The 20,080-nt window shown below is 37.5% G+C and overlaps 1 protein-coding gene across 2 annotated transcripts in view; it reads right to left on the bottom strand.

Moving 5' to 3' along the window:
* Positions 1-20,080, bottom strand: part of lrrtm4l2 (leucine rich repeat transmembrane neuronal 4 like 2) — a 40,334-nt gene that overhangs the window by 10,785 nt on the left and 9,469 nt on the right. Inside the window, exon 2 of one of the 2 annotated variants that reach the window (XM_065248225.2) lies at positions 14,624-16,256. In XM_065248225.2, the coding sequence (XP_065104297.1) occupies positions 14,665-16,256 (1,592 nt within the window). In that variant the 3' untranslated portion in view covers positions 14,624-14,664. The remainder of the gene's footprint in view (positions 1-14,623; positions 16,257-20,080) is intronic. The other variant, XM_065248224.2, reaches the window with a different exon arrangement.

Genomic DNA, 20,080 nt, shown 5'->3' with positions numbered 1-20,080 from the left:
CAAGTGCTGAAACGTGCGTTTGTAAATTCTTTATCTCCTGTTTGTTACAAATAAAGTATTTTTTGAGTACAAACCTTTTCTTACATACTTGTAAATTATTTTTTGATGATATTGGATAGCCATACATTTAAAGCAAATAAACACCTGCTTTTTTACTTCCATGACTAAAAGAAAATGGGTTTTAAAGGTTTTAATAAAAAAATAACAATTTCAATGCACGTGAAAAACAACACAATTATTTAACATTAATCCTAAACTGGGGATCTTCTTCCTCTGCTTAGTTTTTTGGTTTACAAAGTCCGTCATCTAAATAGATATTAGACATAGCGCCCGCGCAATTTGCTTTTAAAGGGGATGAGTGGTGAGACTCTCATTGGTTTATTGCAGGTTGCGCCCAAAATACTCCAATTACTCATTAAAAAAAAGGACCAACCCTTTTCGACCATGCGCTCGGGGCACAAACCATTTTTCCCGTCGTTAAATTAGCAAAAGTGGATTCGGACACGCCCATTTAGACGTTGCGCTGTGCGCTTTAGACAATGCGCTTAGATCGTTAAAATAGAGCCCTGTGTGTTTGGAGTACAAGACAAAAGAGGCATGTTTGACGTTATGCGACTAGAATCACATTTTAGAATGACGTTATCGCATGAGAATAGAAATTGTTAAGGCCTAGGACACACTGGATGATTTTTGAATCTTTTAAATTTCAATCCATGGGCGACCACAGATAAACAGTTTAAAGTGATTTTTAATAACATAATCCTCAGAACGCACACATTGGACTTTCTTTCTCAATACTCCTCCATTTCATGTTTGTGGGTGTCTTGTTTCGGATAAAATAGCATGCAACATCTGGTTGAAGCTTGCATGCTCTCATTGGCTATTATAGCTGTCATATCAGAGGCAGATCGATCAAGAGTTAACGTGTGATATTTACAATTTGCAGTTCTTCTGGAAAAAGTGATTTTTGCTACAAAAATGCGGGGATTATGAAATCATGCAAGCACCGTATATTTTGCGCACAGAAATCTGCAATTTATGCTGCGAAAGTGCGTCGTATTTGAAAAATTGCGGACTTTGGCTGATTATGCATTGAATTCTGCAATCGCATAATCACGTTTCTCTAGAGCAGTGGTTCTCAAACTGGGGTCCGGGGCCCCCAGGGGGGCCGCGAGACGGTGCCAGGGGGGCCCCAGTTTTATGACATTTTATAAAATACATAAATTTATCATACATTTTGTGTAATTAAACAAAAAATTTTGTCTACTAACCAACATCACTACTTTGTATAATTTAATATGTTTTGTTTAATTAAAATTTTACATTTTAGAACGTTTTTTGTCATAAATTTTCTTTGGGGGGGGGCCGCGAGGGAATGCACCGTATACAAGGGGGGCCGCATGCAGAAAAAGTTTGAGAACCACTGCTCTAGAGTGACTAAATTTGAGATAGTCAACAAGATTGGGAGCAGTAAAATAATCCCATTGACACCACACACTGTTTTTTTTAACCAAAACATCGACTGCGATAAAACACTAATCGGGCCACACACAAAAGTTTTGTGTTTCAAAAAGGAAAAAGTTTGAAGATTGAAGAGATTGGGATGTTGTTTAATTAGACACTGGGTCAAAGGTTCCAGATAGTCCTGCGTTTCTCTGATTAAATGCAATGGTAGTCTGATATAAATAGCCTTAACATCCTGCTGCACAGTTTGTTTTTAATCTGCACCCTTAATCCAAGATGAATTCTGCTCTTTACTTCCTGCTCACTTTAATTTCCTTTCTCACTCCTTGCAGAAAGATGTAGTGCTGAGAGATAGAGAGAGCGAGAGAGAGAGAGAGAAAGAGAAAGAGAGAGTGAGGGCGCAGTAATGAAGTGATTGAGCCAATGGATTTGTCTAATAAGGCAGGTCTTCCTCTAACCCCCCTCTGTTGAACAGCCCTCCATCTCTCCTTTCATGCTGTGTGTGCGTCTGTGTGTGTCTGTGTGCACGCGTGTGTGCGCGTTTGTATCTGTGTGTGCGTTTGTGTGTTGTAACAGCTCAAGAGGACAGTAGCTTTCAACAAATAGGCACTAAGTGTTTGTCTTTAACTGATGGAGAGTAATATCAGCTGCACTCTTAAAAAACATTAATGTGCTAAGTGATGCCATAGAAGAAGCATTTTCGGCTCTAAGAACCTTTAACATCCCAATCTTTGTGTTTCACAAAAGGTCCTTTGTAATGGAAAAGGGTTCTTTAAATTATAAAAAGCTAAGGAAGAAATAGGAAAAATATTTTTAGGCAGATGTTTATAACCATGACATCGCTGTGAAGAACCTTTTCGCCATTTAATTTTTAAAGTTGAGGATTCAGAAGAACAACAGAGCTTTGAACAAATGGAAAACATAAGTATTTAAAATCAAAATGAAATTGAAGTCACAGCACTTTGGCTTTGTTAAAAACATTGCTTTTCTTGTTTGCATTCTGACCGGCCTGCCAAAGAAACATTGATATGAGGCAGAAACTGATGATCCGAAACTGAAATAGCACAATTGTCTACTATGTCTTTGTGTGCTGCAGTGTCAAGATTTGATCTCTTAAAAATTATTCTCATCTTACTGTCAGAAAAAATAGTCAAAAAATGGTCCACAGCTTTTACTGGAGCGGTACCTTTTCAAAACACATTTGTACCTAAACATATTGGTACCAAATGTATATCATATTACTCATACATACACACCATTCAAATTATTATGCACATGCCATTTTTTTATTTTTCCAATACAGTCAGTAAGGTTAGAAATTTTATTTTACCCTCAACACTTACACTCACCTAAAGGATTATCAGGAACACCATACTAATACAGTGTTTGACCCCCTTTTGCCTTCAGAACTGCCTTATTTCTACATGGCATTGATTCAACAAGGTGCTGAAAGCATTCTTTAGAAATGTTGGCCCATATTGATAAGATAGCATCTTACAGTCGATGGAGATTTGTGGAATGCACATCCAGGGCACGAAGCTCCCATTCCACCACATCCCAAAGATGCTCTATTTTGTTGAGATCTGGTGACTGTGGGGGCCATTTTAGTACAGTGAACTCATTGTCATGTTCAAGAAACCAATTTGAAATGATTTGAGCTTTGTGACATGGTGCATAATCCTGCTGGAAGTAGTCATCAGAGGATGGGTACATGGTGGTCATAAAGGGATGGACATTGTCAGAAACAATGCTCAGGTAGGCTGTGGCATTTAAATGATGCCCAACTGGCACTAAGGGGGCCTAAAGTGTGCCAAGAAAACATCCCCCACACCATTACACCACCACCAGCAGCCTGCACAGTGGTAACAAGGCATGATGGATCCATGTTCTCATCCGGTTTACGCCAAAATCTGATTCTACCATCTGAATGTCTCAACAGACATCGAGACCAGGCAACATTTTTCCAGTCTTCAACTGTCCAATTTTGGTGAGCTTGTGCAAATTGTAGCATCTTTTTCCTATTTGTAGTGGAGATGAGTGGTACCCGGTGGGGTCTTCTGCTGTTGTAGCCCATCCGCATCAAGGTTGTGCGTGTTGTGGCTTCACAAATTCTGACATTCAGTTTGGAGTTTAGGAGATTGTCTTGACCAGGACCACACCCCTAAATGCATTGAAGCAACTGCCATGTGATTGGTTGATTAGATAATTGCATTAATGAGAAATTGAACAGGTGTTCCTAATAATCCTTTTGGTCAGTGTACATGACGGCGTGGATGTTATTCTATTTAAATGAAATTAAAATATTAAAAGATACTTTAATAATTTAATATGCAAAATATGCTGTTCCAAATTATTAAGCAGAATGCACTTTAACCAAATGTATAATGATATAATGGATGTGCTGCATGGACACAAAACAAACATTGTCCAAAAAAAATTTTTCTGACAGTGTTCTTGGCTACAATAAGTAGTGATGTTGACTAGTCAAAATATGTGGGTATCGTTGTGAAAAGTGATCTCTGTATGACAGGTGTTAAAAGATGAGGGGTTAAAATGCAAATAAGAAGGACTGATGATGTGCGACAATGAAAAATGGTGTTTAGGTTTAACAATTACATTTTCTCAAAAGCTTTTTTTTAGCAATAACAAACAAATGTAGCTGTAAAACAATGTGAGACTTGCATGGGAAAATGGAGGAATACAGTAGGATTATCTGCAATGTTTTATTCCTCTTATAAATATTCTGAGATGATGTAAATCACTCCCTTGGGATAAAGACACAGGTTTGACATTTTCAACACATAAAATATATTAGAACAGTTTCTGTGAAAGCATTTAATATTCTTCAGAAATTTTTATGTGACTGCCAATTCTTTCTGTAACCTTACCACCGTTTTTACAGGAGTTTTAGACATCTTGAATTAAAGCACAGAATCGTTCATTTAATTTATATTGATGTCTCTAATGTGATCTTTTTTTAAATTTGGTTCTGTTCAAACGCCTCATGTAAGTAATCGCTCTCTATTTGTTTACCATGTACTGCACTAATTATTAACAACATTAAAAAACCTCAAAACAAACACTGACAGTGGAAAAATGTGTAAACTGCTGTCTATTAATACACATTTTCTCTAATCTATTTAGCTTGTAGGTTTCCTAATAAACACGACAGCTTTGTAAACATTGTTTTTGGCTCACACCTAGAAAGAAACTTTCAAGTCATTTAATTTATATCCCAACAGTATTACAGACGATGGAGTAACACTCCATAAAAAATGTTTGAGGGGGTTTTGGATAAAAAATGGAGGAACCCAACCCATCGGGTTGTAATTCAACCTGTGCTGGATTGTTTCAACTCAAAATTCTGGGTTTGTTTAATCCCATTGTTGGGTCAAATATAAACATTTTCTGGAAAAATTTAACCCAAAGACTGGGTTTGTCAATTTTTAGCAAATGTTGGGTTGAAAATAACTAGTTGTAACACGGGCTGTTTACATTGTTGCTTAGGGTTGAGCAATTAGTTTTTCCGGTATTGTTTTCACGCTGCCAAAAGACATTCTCCTTATGGAAAAGTATATTGTTTTTCCAGAGAGTTATTGATGAACGAGTGTTTTGGTGGCATTTAAGTACATTTTTTCATCATTGGTTTTTTTTTTTGGTTTCTGAGTTTGGTGTGTAAGATACAAAAACAAATGTTGTGTCATCTAAATCAGTGTCTTGTTGACTAAAACATGGCATCATTTTAAAATATGTCTGCAGCTCTTAGCAACTTTTTTGGTACGCTTGAAAATATTTTCACCCAGCTGGGTTAATTATAACTCTGTGAAATGAAAACTGATTAATTAATTTTAAAAGTAATTCTTGCCTTTGTTTTAAATAGGCTACACATTTTCAAAATTTATTTTTGTTCATATTTTTAATATTGATTGAATAAGGTCACATTCATAAAGAAATGAATGGCTAAAATCCCTTTTATTTTTATTATCTCAGAATTTGATGGTTTTTACAAACAGGGTCACGTATAATTTTTTTTTTTTGTCATAATTGTGCTGCTTTTTACATATTTAGACATTTGTATTCATTTATTATTGAACTATGGTTAGATGAGGGATGAATAGTGTAGATACCTATTATAGACAGATACATAAACAATATCCACTTTAAGTATATAGACAAAATAGTATTGAAATATTTGGCTGCAAACTTAATTTTTTGCAAGTGTTACAACTAACCCCACCTATTGGGTAAGTTGTAACGTTTGCACTTCTGTCACGTTTGGTGTAATTGTCCAAGAATGGTAAGTAATAGAAACAAACTTCAAATGTTCATTGTAGCAGAGATGTGTGTGTTGCTTGTGTTAAAATATAATTCATCAAACTCAAAAAATGTTTTTAATGATTAAGCAAAAACCAAAAAGCGTTAGGTTGTGCCCCGCTCTCCCCTATTTTTTGTGTAACATTGGCATAATGAGAATTACCAATGATGGTAGTACATATGAATAACAAATTTTTATTTTAGGGAAAATTTGCCGTTAAATAAAGACTTGACATGTTCTTGGATTGAGAGATTAACTCAGTGACTCTAATCTACGTATAATCCGTATTCACTTACGCTTACAGTAATAATGATGACATGCATCTTGTTCTAGAAGACAAGACCTGCTGTGTATACATGTAAATAGAGTTTGAACCTGCTGTTTGTCATCAAGAGACTTGTGCTAGGTCTATAAAATGAGTATAAAATAAGACCTCTGGGTTCTGTTCATTCCTTTACGGTTGTGGAGGCAAAACAGCCTCGACAGAAGCATAAATAACCAAACAAGGGTGCACTTAAAATCCTTCAACGGAAAATAAACAATTTCATGCGGAGATTGAAATTCTGAAGTACAGGCGGAAAGACGATTGACAGACAAGGAAACATTCTTGATTATGATGATGACCAACAGATTAGAGAAGCTGGTTAGAATAAAGAATTACAGGTTGAAAGCAGATTGTCATAAATCTGTCTGTCTATCTATGACACTTGAAAATGTACAAGTGTAAACTTGCCCAATAGAAACATGTCAATTTAGTTAAAACTCCCATATATTGCAAAAAGTTTTTTTTAACAGGGTTCCCACGGGTCCTTGAAATCCTTGAAAGTTTGTGAATCTGGGTAAAAAAATTCAAGGCCCCGGTAAGTTTTTGAAAAATACATACATAGATACAGGTCATTGAAAGTGCTGGAATCTATTTTATGCAAGAAAAATCTATTTTATTCCCTGTGTAGTGTAGGATATTCTAGACTTTTTAAGCACACGTGCTAAACTGTTAGCTTTAACTCTTTCACCGCCAGCGTTTTTAAAAAAAGTTGCCAGCCAGCGCCAGCGTTTTTCATGATTTTCACCAAAGTTTAATGCCTTCCAGAGAATGTTCTTCTTTAAATATATAAACATACAATATACCAAATGAAAGAACAGACCCTCTGCTTTCAAACAAAAAAAACATTTCATCCTACCTTCAGTGGTTCTTTTGTAATTAGCTTTTGAGGTTTCTGCAAAAACACCACATTTTGAGCAAAATGCAGAGATAATTCCATTTTTGTGACAGACTTTTCATAGAGATCCCATTCAGAGCGATCTTTAAAACAGACACGGACATGCAGCCCCTTGCCATAGGGCAATACTTCCGGGTTTAAAAAGTTGTGGAAAGGCGCCACCTGGTGGATAATAGCGGTATTGCGGAAAGACGGAAAATCTCGTCATTGGCGGGGAAGCGTTTTCTTTTAATTGACGAGATATCTCGTCAATGGCCGTGAAAGAGTTAAATGCTTATATCTTCTGTATGCGAATGTTGATTCAAACCAAAATGCTTTTTTGGATAGTTGTGTTTGACATATAAAAACGTCTCAGGTTACGTATGTAACTGTTGTTCCCTGAGAAGGGAATGAGACGCTGCGTCTCCCTTGTCATACTTCATACGTAAAGCCGTCTTTGGCAATATTTCAGATAGCGATATACTTCCTGGCTCCCGCGTCACCCTGTCTTTGTTGTTAAGCCTTATCATTGGTTGAATTTGATATTCACATTCAGACGCACTTAACCCTGGAGGCGTCCCCAAAGTGTCACCGCAGTGACGCAACAATGTATCTTTAAAGGTAACACGATGTAACTTTGCTCTTACTTGAAATGTGTCCCCACATTTAGTCCTTGAATTTAAGGGGAATTCGACCTGGAAAGTCCTTGAAAGGTCCTTGAATTTGAAGTTAACTAAGCTGTGGGAACCTTGTTTTACGCAATACATGGGAGTTTTAATGAAGGTGTTTTTTTAAGTGTTTTTTTAAGTAAGGGTAAGTTGGCTTGCTCAAGGGCACCACAGTTGCAACCCACTGGCCGTGAGACTTGAACCAGCAACTATTGGGTTACAAGCAAAATATATCGCAAAACTGCAATGGAAGCAGTCTTTCAAGTTTTTAGTTCACCTGATGTGAGTAAAAGTCAAATGATCATTCTTTAAAGACACAAAATCGTGTACTAGAGGCTTGTTTGACTTCATGCAGCGCCACAAAAACGACAGCCTAATGACGTCAAAGTACAGCGAGAATGATTCATGAAATCATACAAAGTCTAATTTCGTCTCTCTCTTGCAGTACTTCGACGTCATCCGCCTGTCAGTTCTAGCGGCGCTGCATGAAGTCGAACAAGCCTTATAACTAGAAACTGCCCATTAATGCTTGAATAACATGCCAGCGTCTCCTTCAACTTCTTGCGGCGCCCGTAGATCGACACATGGATGACATTAAAGTACAATGATTCAAAGGTGATTCGAGAGGAAACTGCTTTGTATGATTTCTCAAATCGCTCTAACGGTACTTCGATGTGCTGCGCCGCATCAAGTCATTTGCACCCAATGGTTAGTGCAGTGACTGCCATACTGTATGTAAACCTACCAACATCTGTCGCCATGACTTTTGGACGGACTTATAATGAGAGAAAAATTACGTTAAAATCCATTATCGTAAATGCGTCATTCGCAATTGTTTTTTCAACATTTAGAAAATATTGCAAAATTTGGCGCGTCTGTAATGGAAAAAACAGGCTTCTTTCTATCTCGGTCTCTCTGGTATATAATATATAGATGAATTACTATCACAAGATTAGAGAAAGTAAGACAAATATCTGTAGGTCCACATAAATTTTACTACCTGAATGTGTGTGTGTATTATGGACTTAATATATTATACACAGTACAGTAGCATAATAAGGCATACCGACAATAGAGGGAGTAAATATGGAAGTATAATGACACAGACAAGATTTGATTGATGTCTCAGTGAGCACACTGCTCTTATGTGTTATGAACACATCCACTACTTTTGATTATATATATAAAAATATCTTAGACAGGTAGATGGATGGACAGAGATGAGATTGTTAATAGAGTTGATTTATTGATCCATGCAAGAAGATGTCTACGGCAGAATGCGCACGTATGCACTGCATTTACTGTACATTTGGAATAAATGATTGACAGAATTATGAAACCGCAGAGTAAATTGTCTTCACATTAATGATGATAATCCAATATTGCTTTTATCGCCACGGTGACACACAAGTCAAATAAACTTTAATTGGTGCTTAAAAACAAATAAACATTAAAATGGGACCTAAAGGAAATAAAGTAAATATTACAGTCTTTAATGACTATTTGTCATCTTCTCGCTGACCCGTAAAAGAAAATTCATCTGTCTAACGTCAGAAGGTTGCAGATATTAGCTTTAGTGAGCGCTGTTTCAGTATATTTCGATGGTATTGTAGCTCGATTGGTAAAGCATTGCAATTGCAGTGCAAAGATCAGGGGTTTAAACCCCATGTGACACACACACTGCTAAAACGCATATCTTAAGCACCTGCCAAATGCATAAATGTAAATGTAATCTGTACTATGTTACCCGTTTGCTCATGATGTGACCCATTTAAGGATCACTTTGTGATGCATGACAGAAAATTATGTTTCATCATTATAAACATAATGAGGATGTGATAGATTGTGCATAGTTTGATCTCTGTAACCTGCCATCATTTTTTCTTGTGATGCGACAGAAAATCCAATTATTTGTAATTTAGGTGAATTCCCTTTTAAAGGGATAGTTCACCCAAAAATGAAAATTCTGTCAACATTTTCTCATCCTCATGTTCTAAATCTGTATAAATTTATTTTATCTAATGAACACAAAAGAAGATATTTAGATAAATGATGGTAGGCACTCAGCCGATTGCAACCATTGACGTCCATAGTAGGAAAAACTAATGCTATGGAAGTATTGTGATAAATTATGAAGAAGATATTTTGATAAATTAGTTGATGGTATCCATTGAATTACATTGTATTTGTTTTTCCTACTATGGAAATGATTAGCTGTGTAATTACCTTCATTTATCAAAATATCTTCTTTTGTGTTCATCAGATAAAAGAAATTCATACATGTTTAAAACAACATGAGGATGAGTAAATGATAACAGAATTTAAATTTTTGGGTGAACTATCCTTTGAAGTGTTGCCTATTTTCTGGTTAGTTTCATGAAAGCTTTTATGAGAGCGCTTTAATTGTTTTGCATTATCCAAAAACAGGCACGCACATAAGTATTTACACTTACTAAATGTCAAAACCGAATATGTCATGACCCATTATAACAGTCTGCTGAAGATGAGATGAAATGAATGATGTTGAAGCTCTAAGCAGAATAATTGAAGTTGATGGAGTACATGAATACGAAAAGTGATTTCTAACAGCTGCTACCGGTCAAGGGTAAGGAATGCAGCATATTGCTTTTACAAAGAACGAACGCTTTGTAACATAAACGCCATCATGTACAGTAAGTGCATAATTACTGGAATGCTCTGCCAGTTCCTCTTTCTTCCATGATAAACATAATAGGACTGACAATAATGCTGCCGTGATTATTTTTTTATGTCGGCTTGCGTTTCTATAAGTCATCTGAATAGGGCACTGCATTTTAAACACTATTGTTTGCAATGAATTAGGTTTATTAGACTATCAAATGAAAATTATAGAGCCAATTATAAGGCACTTTAAAGTGTTGCTTTATTAAATGAACTAATGTGATGGTGACATGATGAATTTGTTTACTACTTTCAGCCTGATAACTAAAAAAGAAAAGTCTTAAAGGGATAGCTCACCCAAAAATGAATATTATGTTATCATTTTCTCATCCTCATGTTGTTCGAAATCTGTATGGATTTCTTTTTTTTCTGATAAACACAAAATATGATATTTTAATAAATGATGGTAAGCACACAGATGATTGTAACCATTGACTTCCATAGTAAGAAAAACAAATATGATAGAATTCAATGGGTAAACAGTAAAAAAATCTCGTAGAAATTTGCAGCTGGGTTGCCGGTAACTTACCGTAGAATTAAATTTATGTTATTACTGGCAACATTTTGTTCAGAGTTAAATAAACATTAAACATTTACAAGTCTTTGTCTTTACAGAAAAACAGCATCAAGCAAAACATTCTGGGAAACAAAATCTGAAGCAAAAAAACAGAAAAAGTTTGATGATGATTTCTGGTTCCCAGAATGCTTTGCCTGAGGCTGTTATTGTATAATTTTCTTCTGTAAAGTTTAAGACTTGTTAATATTTAAAATGTATTCAACTTTGAACAAACTCTTGGTAGTAAATAACATAAATTTAAATCTACGGTAATTTACCGGAAACCCAGCTGCAATAACATTGTAATTTCTACGGATTTTTTTACAGTGTATCATCAACTGTATGTTTACCATCATTTATCAAAATATCTTCATCATTTATTGAAATACTGCCATAATATTTGTTTTCCTACTATTAGGGCCGCAACAAAGAATCGATTAAATTGATAAAAATCGATTACTGAAAGTGTTGGCAACAAATTTCATAACCGATTTGTTGTGTCGCGTGACGCAGAGATGTTTGAGTATTAAAAAAAGGTTGAGTTTAACGTGGAGCTCTCTCGCGCATTGTTTTCTCTGTTGTTTCCGGATATTTCATTCAAGTCCACCACTGCCAGGGATTCCCCAGGGTCTTAAAGCCCTTAAAGGCGGAGTCCATGATGTTTGAAAGCCAATGTTGATATTTGAAATCACCTAAACAAACACGCCCCTACCCCAATAGAATCTGGACCTTCTGTTGATAGACCCGCCCCACACATACGCAACCCGGCATTTGATTTGATTTGATTGGCTATAAGTGTGTTTTGGTAGTCGGCCCGTCTCCTTTTCCAAACCGTTTTTCAAACATCGTGGACTCCGCCTTTAAGGCTTTTGCATGCACCGCTTTTCTAAAACAACACTTTAATTCGGTTTAAAATCTTAAAGGTGTAAAATTGTTTCTGTTTGAGAATATATCTCATTAAGATTATTTTTCTTACCCCATTGGCAGATAATTTTGCTTCTGATTTGTATTGTTCATTATTTTTTATGATTTATTGTTCTGGCAACTCAGGTGCACTTAATTTTTTTTAAATCGATATTGGCAGATGTTAAAGCTCTACTGTGTACTTTATTTAGTTAATTCTTAACAAAAACCCATGTTTTCTTTCAAAAGTATGTGCTCATTCATGTGTAATTACTTCCCACCCATTAATCAAAGTGTTCTCGTAAGTGTAGAATCTGCTATTTAAAATGCATACCGTCGAAGCGCTCTCTGGCTGAATCCATGTTGTGCCTCCATCTTTGAAATACATTCGCCGACGAGGGACATTCCTGAAATTCAAGCTCCGCCTTTCGCGGTTTCACTCTACACTCACGCTGCCCGATAGCTGAAGCCTCCGGAGGTTGCATGTGTAGGCGCTATACGTCATCAAGACAGTCTTATTTCAGAATATTAACAATTATAAAGCTGACAATTATTCTTAGTTAATTGTAAATTGATGTAATATGCGTATGACTTGCGAATGTAATGCTCAGTTAATTTAAATAAACCAGGCTTGATGACGTATCCAGCCTGTGACCTGCGTAGCTGAATCCTTCGGATTTTACAACAACCGCACACCGTGATGAACCTGCGATCTAATGCTTTGATTTGAAAGCCTGCTGAAGACATATTCTCGAGGACATTAAAACAAATCGCCAAGGATGAGAAACGGGGATTTTAAACGACAACGTGACAGGAAAAACATCAAGACCAAAGTCACTATTGGAGTTAGTTTTCCAAGATGGGGCTCAAGGGACACTGAAGTTGCACTTTCTATCTTCTCCACAGGTAATTCAGCATATTCGTTTACATCTATACAGTCCATGTTGTAAACTTGAAGTTTTATAGTTCCTTGGCTAACTTTAGCATGATTATGCATAACACTTGTTAGTGTAAACATGCATGTGGTTTAATGTGTTGGTACAGACACACGCCGTCTCTCCGCCCATTTATGTAATCTGAGGTACTGAGATAAATGTTTTCATCTTTTCTGACCTCTAGCACAAACACACGGTGACAGCGCTATTTTTTGTCTTTCATTGATAAAAGCGTCTGATCTGTGCGTCTGTCGTTTCATTTTACAAGCGTGTGAATGTTGCGCGATCTTTTTTCACCAATATGAGAGAAAGCTCTTACATATACACGGACATGTAACATGTTTACTTAAAACATAAGCATTGTACTCTGACATAATGTCTGACATAATACTCTGATAAAGTGAAAGTTGCGCGATCTTTTTTCACCAATATGAGAGAAAGCTCTTACATATACACGGACATGTAACGTTTACTTAAAACATAAGCATTGTACTCTGACATAATGTCTGACATAATACTCTGATAAAAGCGTCTGATCTGCGCGTCTTTCGTTTCATTTTACAAGCGTGTGAAAGTTGCGCGATCTTTTTTCACCAATCTGAGAGAAAGCTCTTACATATACACGGACATGTAACGTTTACTTAAAACATAAGCATTGTACTTTGACATAATATTAGTTCGCGTCCATTTAAACCCGTCATGGTTGCTTTTTGTATGTGATTTTAAGCGGACATGACAATCAGACTTTTTTCATGTTAAACATAAATCTGTGTGCTTTGATGGATCACAGGCAAAGGACATTGCAAATTGTTCATTTTTTCTCATTGCTTTTGCTTTGTAGCTACTGGAAGCCATGTTAACCTTGGCATGACACGGCCGGGCCACCGTACAAGTTAAAACGCGTTCCGAATGGGGAGGGCTAGAAAGTAATATTCAGTTGGTTGTCATATAGACTTTCACCGCTAGATGGGAGTAGATCTTACACAGTGGAGCTTTAAGCATGTATGTTTTTTGTGTATAGTCCATTTTTACTTTATTTTATTACTTTAACAGCTCAGGGATGTTCAAGGAACAACATGTTTGTGCACTTTCTGAAGATTTCGGTTCTGTTTTTGAATAAAGGGTTGGAAATTAATGCTTTTTATTATCCGATTCATCGATTAATCGAAAAATAATCATCAGAATAATCGATTTTTAAAATAATCATTAGTTGCAGCCCTACCTACTATAGAAGTCAGTGGTTACAATCAGCTGTGTATTTGCCATTATTTATCAAAATATCTTCTTTTGTGTTCATCAGAAAAAAGAAATTCATACGAAAATGATTGCAGAATTTTCATTTTTGAGTGAACTATCCCTTTAAATGCCCACATTTTGATAGACAAGGGCAATAACACAATATCAGGCCTCTTTAAAGACATGTCTGTCTGTCTATATTATGGGCTTTTAGTGTGGAGTAAAGAAAAATGCCACAGGCAAGATTCAAATGTGCCTCTATTATACAGTATGTTGTGTGCACATCCACTACCTTCTGTGCCACAAGATGCAAGGAGTCAACAAAACTTAGGAATAGTTCAACTTTATCTCTGACTGAAAACACTGTGGCTTTAGAGTAACATAAGTGCATAATTGCATTTATAAGCTTGGGTTTTATATACTGCAGTCCTTCTTGCATTTTGATAGACTCAGTAAATGTGAAGTGCATAAAAGAAGTAAATCACTTGGCGTAATAATAACTAAATGTAATTTTAATTTTTTGGCTGAACTGTTCCTTAAATGCTTATATTTGAATGCATCATTAAATTGATATTGTATTTGGGCTAAAGAGACCAATAAGGAAAACACAAGCAAGAAAGATGCTAGGGGCAGTCAAAAAGGTTTACCTCTGACTCCCCGGTGCAGAGAATGCGTTTTTAGCGGTAGGTCATACCTCGCACTCTCTGGAGCCCGAGATGGTGCAGGTGCACGCCCCGTTAACCAAAGAGTCCATGGTCTCTGCATTGGCATGGTTGTAGCTCAGATAATATTCTTGCAGCTGGGTGTTGATGTTATGCTCTGGCTCTTGAGTCTTTTTCCTGCGCTTGCGTCGGATGGAGTGCTGCTGGAGTTGTCTCATGCTGTTAGGGTACCGACGCCACGAGACGTAAATCACCAACAGGATCAGTGACACGGAGAGGAACAGAGCGACGCTGCCGGCGATGATCTTGTGGAAGGTCATGTGCTCGAACTCGGGCTCTGGGGTGAAAGGTAAGCTGGTGGGCGTGGGTGGGAATTCTTTGTCGGACTGAACAGGGAACGAAAGCTTTGGAGAGAGTCTTTGGGTAACTTGTGAAAGTGGTCTCGTTGTGGTGGGTGGGGTTGTAGTGGGTGGCTTTGTCACGTATAAAGTGGTCGTGGTCGTGGTCAGGAGAAGAATTAAATCCGTGGTGGGTTCCACAGTAAATATCTCCTCACATATAGAGTTGTTCCTTACAACGTCCATGACCTTTTCTCCCTGTAGGGATTTGGGAGTACTGCAGATAATGCTGGCATCTCTGGTTCCTCTGAAGTTTCTCAGCCAGGACACCAGGGGACAGATACTCGAGCTGCAATCCCACACGTTTCCGGCCAGATTGATGGTGCTAATGGAGATCCACGATGAAACCACTTCCTGGGAAACGTTGCTGATCTTGTTAGACTCCAGATTGAGGGTGTGCAAATTGGGCAGACACTTAAAAATGGCAGGATCTAAAACCTGAATCTCGTTGCCTGATAGATCCAACTTTTGCAGGGTGTGCCAAGTCCAAGGCGATCCTTGGATTACCGTCCGTATGCGATTCCATTGCAGATACAGAGCCTGCAGGTTTAAGAGGCGTGGAAAAAGGAAAAAATTAATCCTGGAAAACTGATTGTGTTCGAGATGGAGCTCGGTCAACCTCAGCAGACCCAAAAAGGTTGTCCGAGTTATAGTCCGCAAGCGATTGTAACCCAAATCTAAAAACTCGAGGCTTCTACATTCCATAAACGTTCGAACGGGAATGCTTTTGATACTGTTGGACCGGAGGTGAAGGGTCTGAAGCTTGCGAAGCCCTTGGAAATACCCCGGCCTCAGGTCCTGTAGCTGATTGTAGGACAGGTCGAGGTTGCGCAGGTTCGGAACGGTCTCGAAAGTATTGTTTTGCAACTGCATGATCTTGTTAGAGCTCAGGATTAATTCCTTTAGCCGACGAAGGCCTCGGAAAGCCAGCCGGTCCACGGCGCCGATGGAATTGTGGTCCAGATAGAGCCACACCAGCTGGTTGAGGTGCGCAAACTGGTACGGCAGCAACACCAGGAGGCCGTTGTAGCGCAGGGATAGACCCTGGCACCCCAGGGAGACGTTCTCCGGGACGTCTTGAAAGCCGCCAGATTCGCAGTAAACAATCTTGCCCTCGCAGCGGCAACTCGCCGGGCACATCCTCTCCCCCTTGCTGAGCAGCAGGAGAACAGAGACGTGGAGTAGAAAACACGACAGACGCCCTTCCCATGGTAAGGGCCCTGCGGAGACAGACAGAAACACAGCCAGACAACATTTTGGGTCAGTTGTAGCGCTCACTCAAGGTTTGCTAGTGATTTTGTCTGTGCTAACAACCTTCCTCTTTATCATCAAGAAAAGTGAGCCATTACAATGATGGGTAGGGAACATTGAAGTGTGCCATGGTAATTTAAATGTAATGCATAGGATATGAAAATGAGTCGGGCAGCTAATGATTAAGTATGAAGATTATCCGTGATTGAACACAACGCCTTTTAATGCACCCTAGTTTTAGGCAGAAATGAAAGCTAGTAAGAAGAGATATTTTAATGAATAGAAATTAATAATGAGCCGCACTCACCAGAGCAGACCTACTGTAATCAGCATGCATCCAAGATATGCATCCACACGCCAAAACGCATGGAACAATGCAATGTTTCCACCTCCATAGAATGTTTAACTAATGGCAAGGAATAAAAATAGCACGCATTCACAATCTATTTGGCTCAAGGTGGCCAGCAGTTACAGTTTGCGTCATATATAGGCTGCCTCAAAATTAGATGCAGGAGAAAGCGACATCATTGTCGTTCGTCTCAAAGTTTACTTGTATCATTAGCAGGGAACATATGAAAGATCCGTTCCCTGCTGCTTTGCTGCTTAGCTCTGCTACTTTAACAAGAGGAGCTGTGCAACACCATTGGGGGTTTACACAGTCATCAATTTTATATAATAGCGTCCTATTGGTGCAGTAAATATGTTTTGTTTTGTGTCTAAAGGCCAGTCACCCGTCGCCTGCTGATTAGATATCGGAGAGCGGAGATGGCACAGAGAGCGCATGGCTGCCCTTAGCAGCAGAGATCATTAGTGACACGGCCTTAATGGATAAAGGCCCACAAGAATGCGCTAATTCTTTGGGTGCGAGACGCTGCAACCGAGGAGGTGGTTTGTTTTCCCTTGTGGCTTGTAAAGCTCGGCAGACAATATTATGTAAGTAATTATATGACCCATTAATACTGCACATTTTTTAATTAGCGACATATCATTGGAAGAGAAGTACGGAGAGGTTTTAGTCTCGTGAGCGATGGGCTGCTCGATGGATTGGGATTTTTTTCTTGCTATTGTTATTAAATTTATGCCATAGAAAACTTTCATCCACAAAAGGCTGAATGTAAACCTGAGCGATCAATCTTTTGGTCTGGCTGTTAAAGAAATCAATGAGGAAATTAAGCCTTTGAGAGTCATTAAAAGATAAAGATTTGCAGAGCAGATTCTCTTAACGTTTTCTTCTCACTTAACTGTTTAAAATCGAGAGTAGATAAGGCTGTTTTTAAAAGCATACCCGCCTCATGCGTTCCTTAATGGATGAAGGAGTTTGCCGAGTTTTCACTTGTTATTTGTATTTTAAGTTCGTCTAACATTAAGATGCACAGCGACTTTCTTACTCTTCAGCTCATGAGTGTGTACTGTAAATAAATATTCCAAGTTCAGTGTAAGTTAAGAGGTTGTGATTTAAAGTTTAGGGTATTTTTTTTTTTAACAGGGCTTTGGAGGATTGCGAAGCTTATATCAGGAAAGAGATTTGATTATACGGTTGGTGAAATAAAGTATGTGCAAATGAGTGTGCGGAGATATCTTCTTTTCATTAATTTGTTATCTTATCTTTAACACAGTACATCCTATTAAATGAAGATTGTATGCTGATACCTCATAAGCATGTGTTATATGTATTTTGGCTTAAATCAGTGGTACTTTTCGGCATGGCCCCCTTCTCCCCCGGGTAGGGTGCATACCTTTGCAGCACCCCCGCGAAAAAATCCATGACACCAAACCTTTCTTAAAGGGATAGTTAGGCTAAAAATTAAAATTACCCCATTTACTCACCCTGAAGCCTCCTGAGTTACATATGTCCATCCTTTTTCATACAAACACATATATTTTTGAAAATGTCCCCCTTTGCCTCCAAAAATTAAATCCACACTGCTCGGAGGGATTAATAAAGGCCTTTTAAGGGTAAGCGATGTGATTTTGTAAATGAAATATACTTATTTAAAACTTTACAAACGAAAATAACTAGCTTCCGATAACGCCACCATTTTAGACGACTCCGCATTTTGGAGAGATAAACTTTTGCCAAGGATGGATGCATATTTTTTGGAGAGGACCCCATACTCATTTATATAAAGACTGGAAGAGCTTATTTAAATATCTGAATATGTGTCTGTATAAAAAAGATACTATCCCTTTAAGTTGCAGGGGAATATGTAAAAATACATTGTATGGGTCATCAAATTAAATTAAATTATTGATTTTTCTTTTATGCCCAAAATAATAAGGATATTGAAGGGACACTTCACTTTTTTTGAAAATATACAAATTTGATTTTTACTGTTTTGGAATCCATTCAGCTGATCTCAGATTCTAGATTTCAAATAGTCGAAAATCTCCATAGATTAATGGAAAGCTTATTTATTTTGCTTTCAAACGATTTATAAATTTCAATTTCAGAAAATTTAACCTATGACTGGTCTTGTGGTCCAGGGTCACATATTTAATTATACATGTTTAATGAAGTGCTGTTGGTTATTAACCTTATTTTTCTGAGGTTTGATTACCTGGAATTTATGATAAATTAATACATTTTTTTATATGTGGTAAATGTGATTAAGTCATAAAACTGAAGCCCCCCGGCACCATCCCGCACACCCCAGTTTGAGAACCACTGCCTTAAATATAGTTTATACAGTACAGTGTATACCATCCTCAACATGTTTCAAATCATCTCAAATAATTAATAAAATTACTCAATGTCTTATTCTATCATAATACGGTATAATCAAATGGTACATGATGCTAAATGGTTAAAAAATGATTCATCTTTGTTTCAAAATCATTTGGATTTAATATTATTTATTTGCTATTTGACATTTCAGTACAGGCATATTCATGTGGTTTTAAAAACCATTAAACGTGATGTGGACATCAGGAGGAAAAGAGAGTGAGTGAGAGAAACCGAGCAAAGAGTTGATATATCAAACGAATGCTCCCGTGGACTGGACTCAGCAGGAGATGATTAAGAAACTAGATGTAATGCCGTGAGGTGAGAGGAATAAAGTACCAGGGTAACAAACCAAATGAAGCAAATGTGGCAGATGAGCCACGGTTATCCAATTTATTTGGTACACAAGAGTAATTACGTCTTTGATGCAGAAGGAGAGTCATCTTTTATCAAAAGAGCATTTAGGAATGCCACAGATGGAAGTAGGTCAAGCATTTCTCTAGGGTCAATCTTTTGTGTTTTTAACATTTGAAGGATGTTGGTTGATGTCACGCTCTGTGCTGAATTCATTTACAGCCATACTTCAGACTTGTGTTGTCAAGTTGGTTCCAAGTTCACAGAGTTACCAACCACAAAACACTTCAAGCCAAAATCCAATGATTGTACTTTTTCTGTCGCTAGGGTGGTACCCCAAAGGCTCATTTTTTCACACTGAAGGTACAATAATATACCCTAAGGACCTATTGTGTACCAGGTAAATGTTAGGGTACAAAACAGATAAAGGTACACAATAGATCCTTAAAGGAAAACACCACTGTTTTTCAATATTTTACTATGTTCTTACCTCAACTTAGATTAATTAATTCATACCTATATTTTTTTCAATGCTTGCACTTCATCTTTGCACAGTGCGTCGTGAATGTGTTAGCATTTAGCCTAGCCCCAATCATTCCTTAGGATCCAAACAGGGATGAATTTAAAAGCCCCCAAGCACTTCCATGTTTTCCCTATTTTAAGACTGTTACAGGAGTAGTTACACTAGCAAGTATGGTGGCACAAAGCAAAATTTGT

This window comes from Paramisgurnus dabryanus, chromosome 11 (assembly GCF_030506205.2).
Source record: "Paramisgurnus dabryanus chromosome 11, PD_genome_1.1, whole genome shotgun sequence".
NCBI lineage: Eukaryota > Metazoa > Chordata > Actinopteri > Cypriniformes > Cobitidae > Paramisgurnus > Paramisgurnus dabryanus.
The sequence above is the reverse complement of the archived record's forward strand: the minus strand, read 5'-3'. Positions and strand labels throughout refer to the sequence as shown.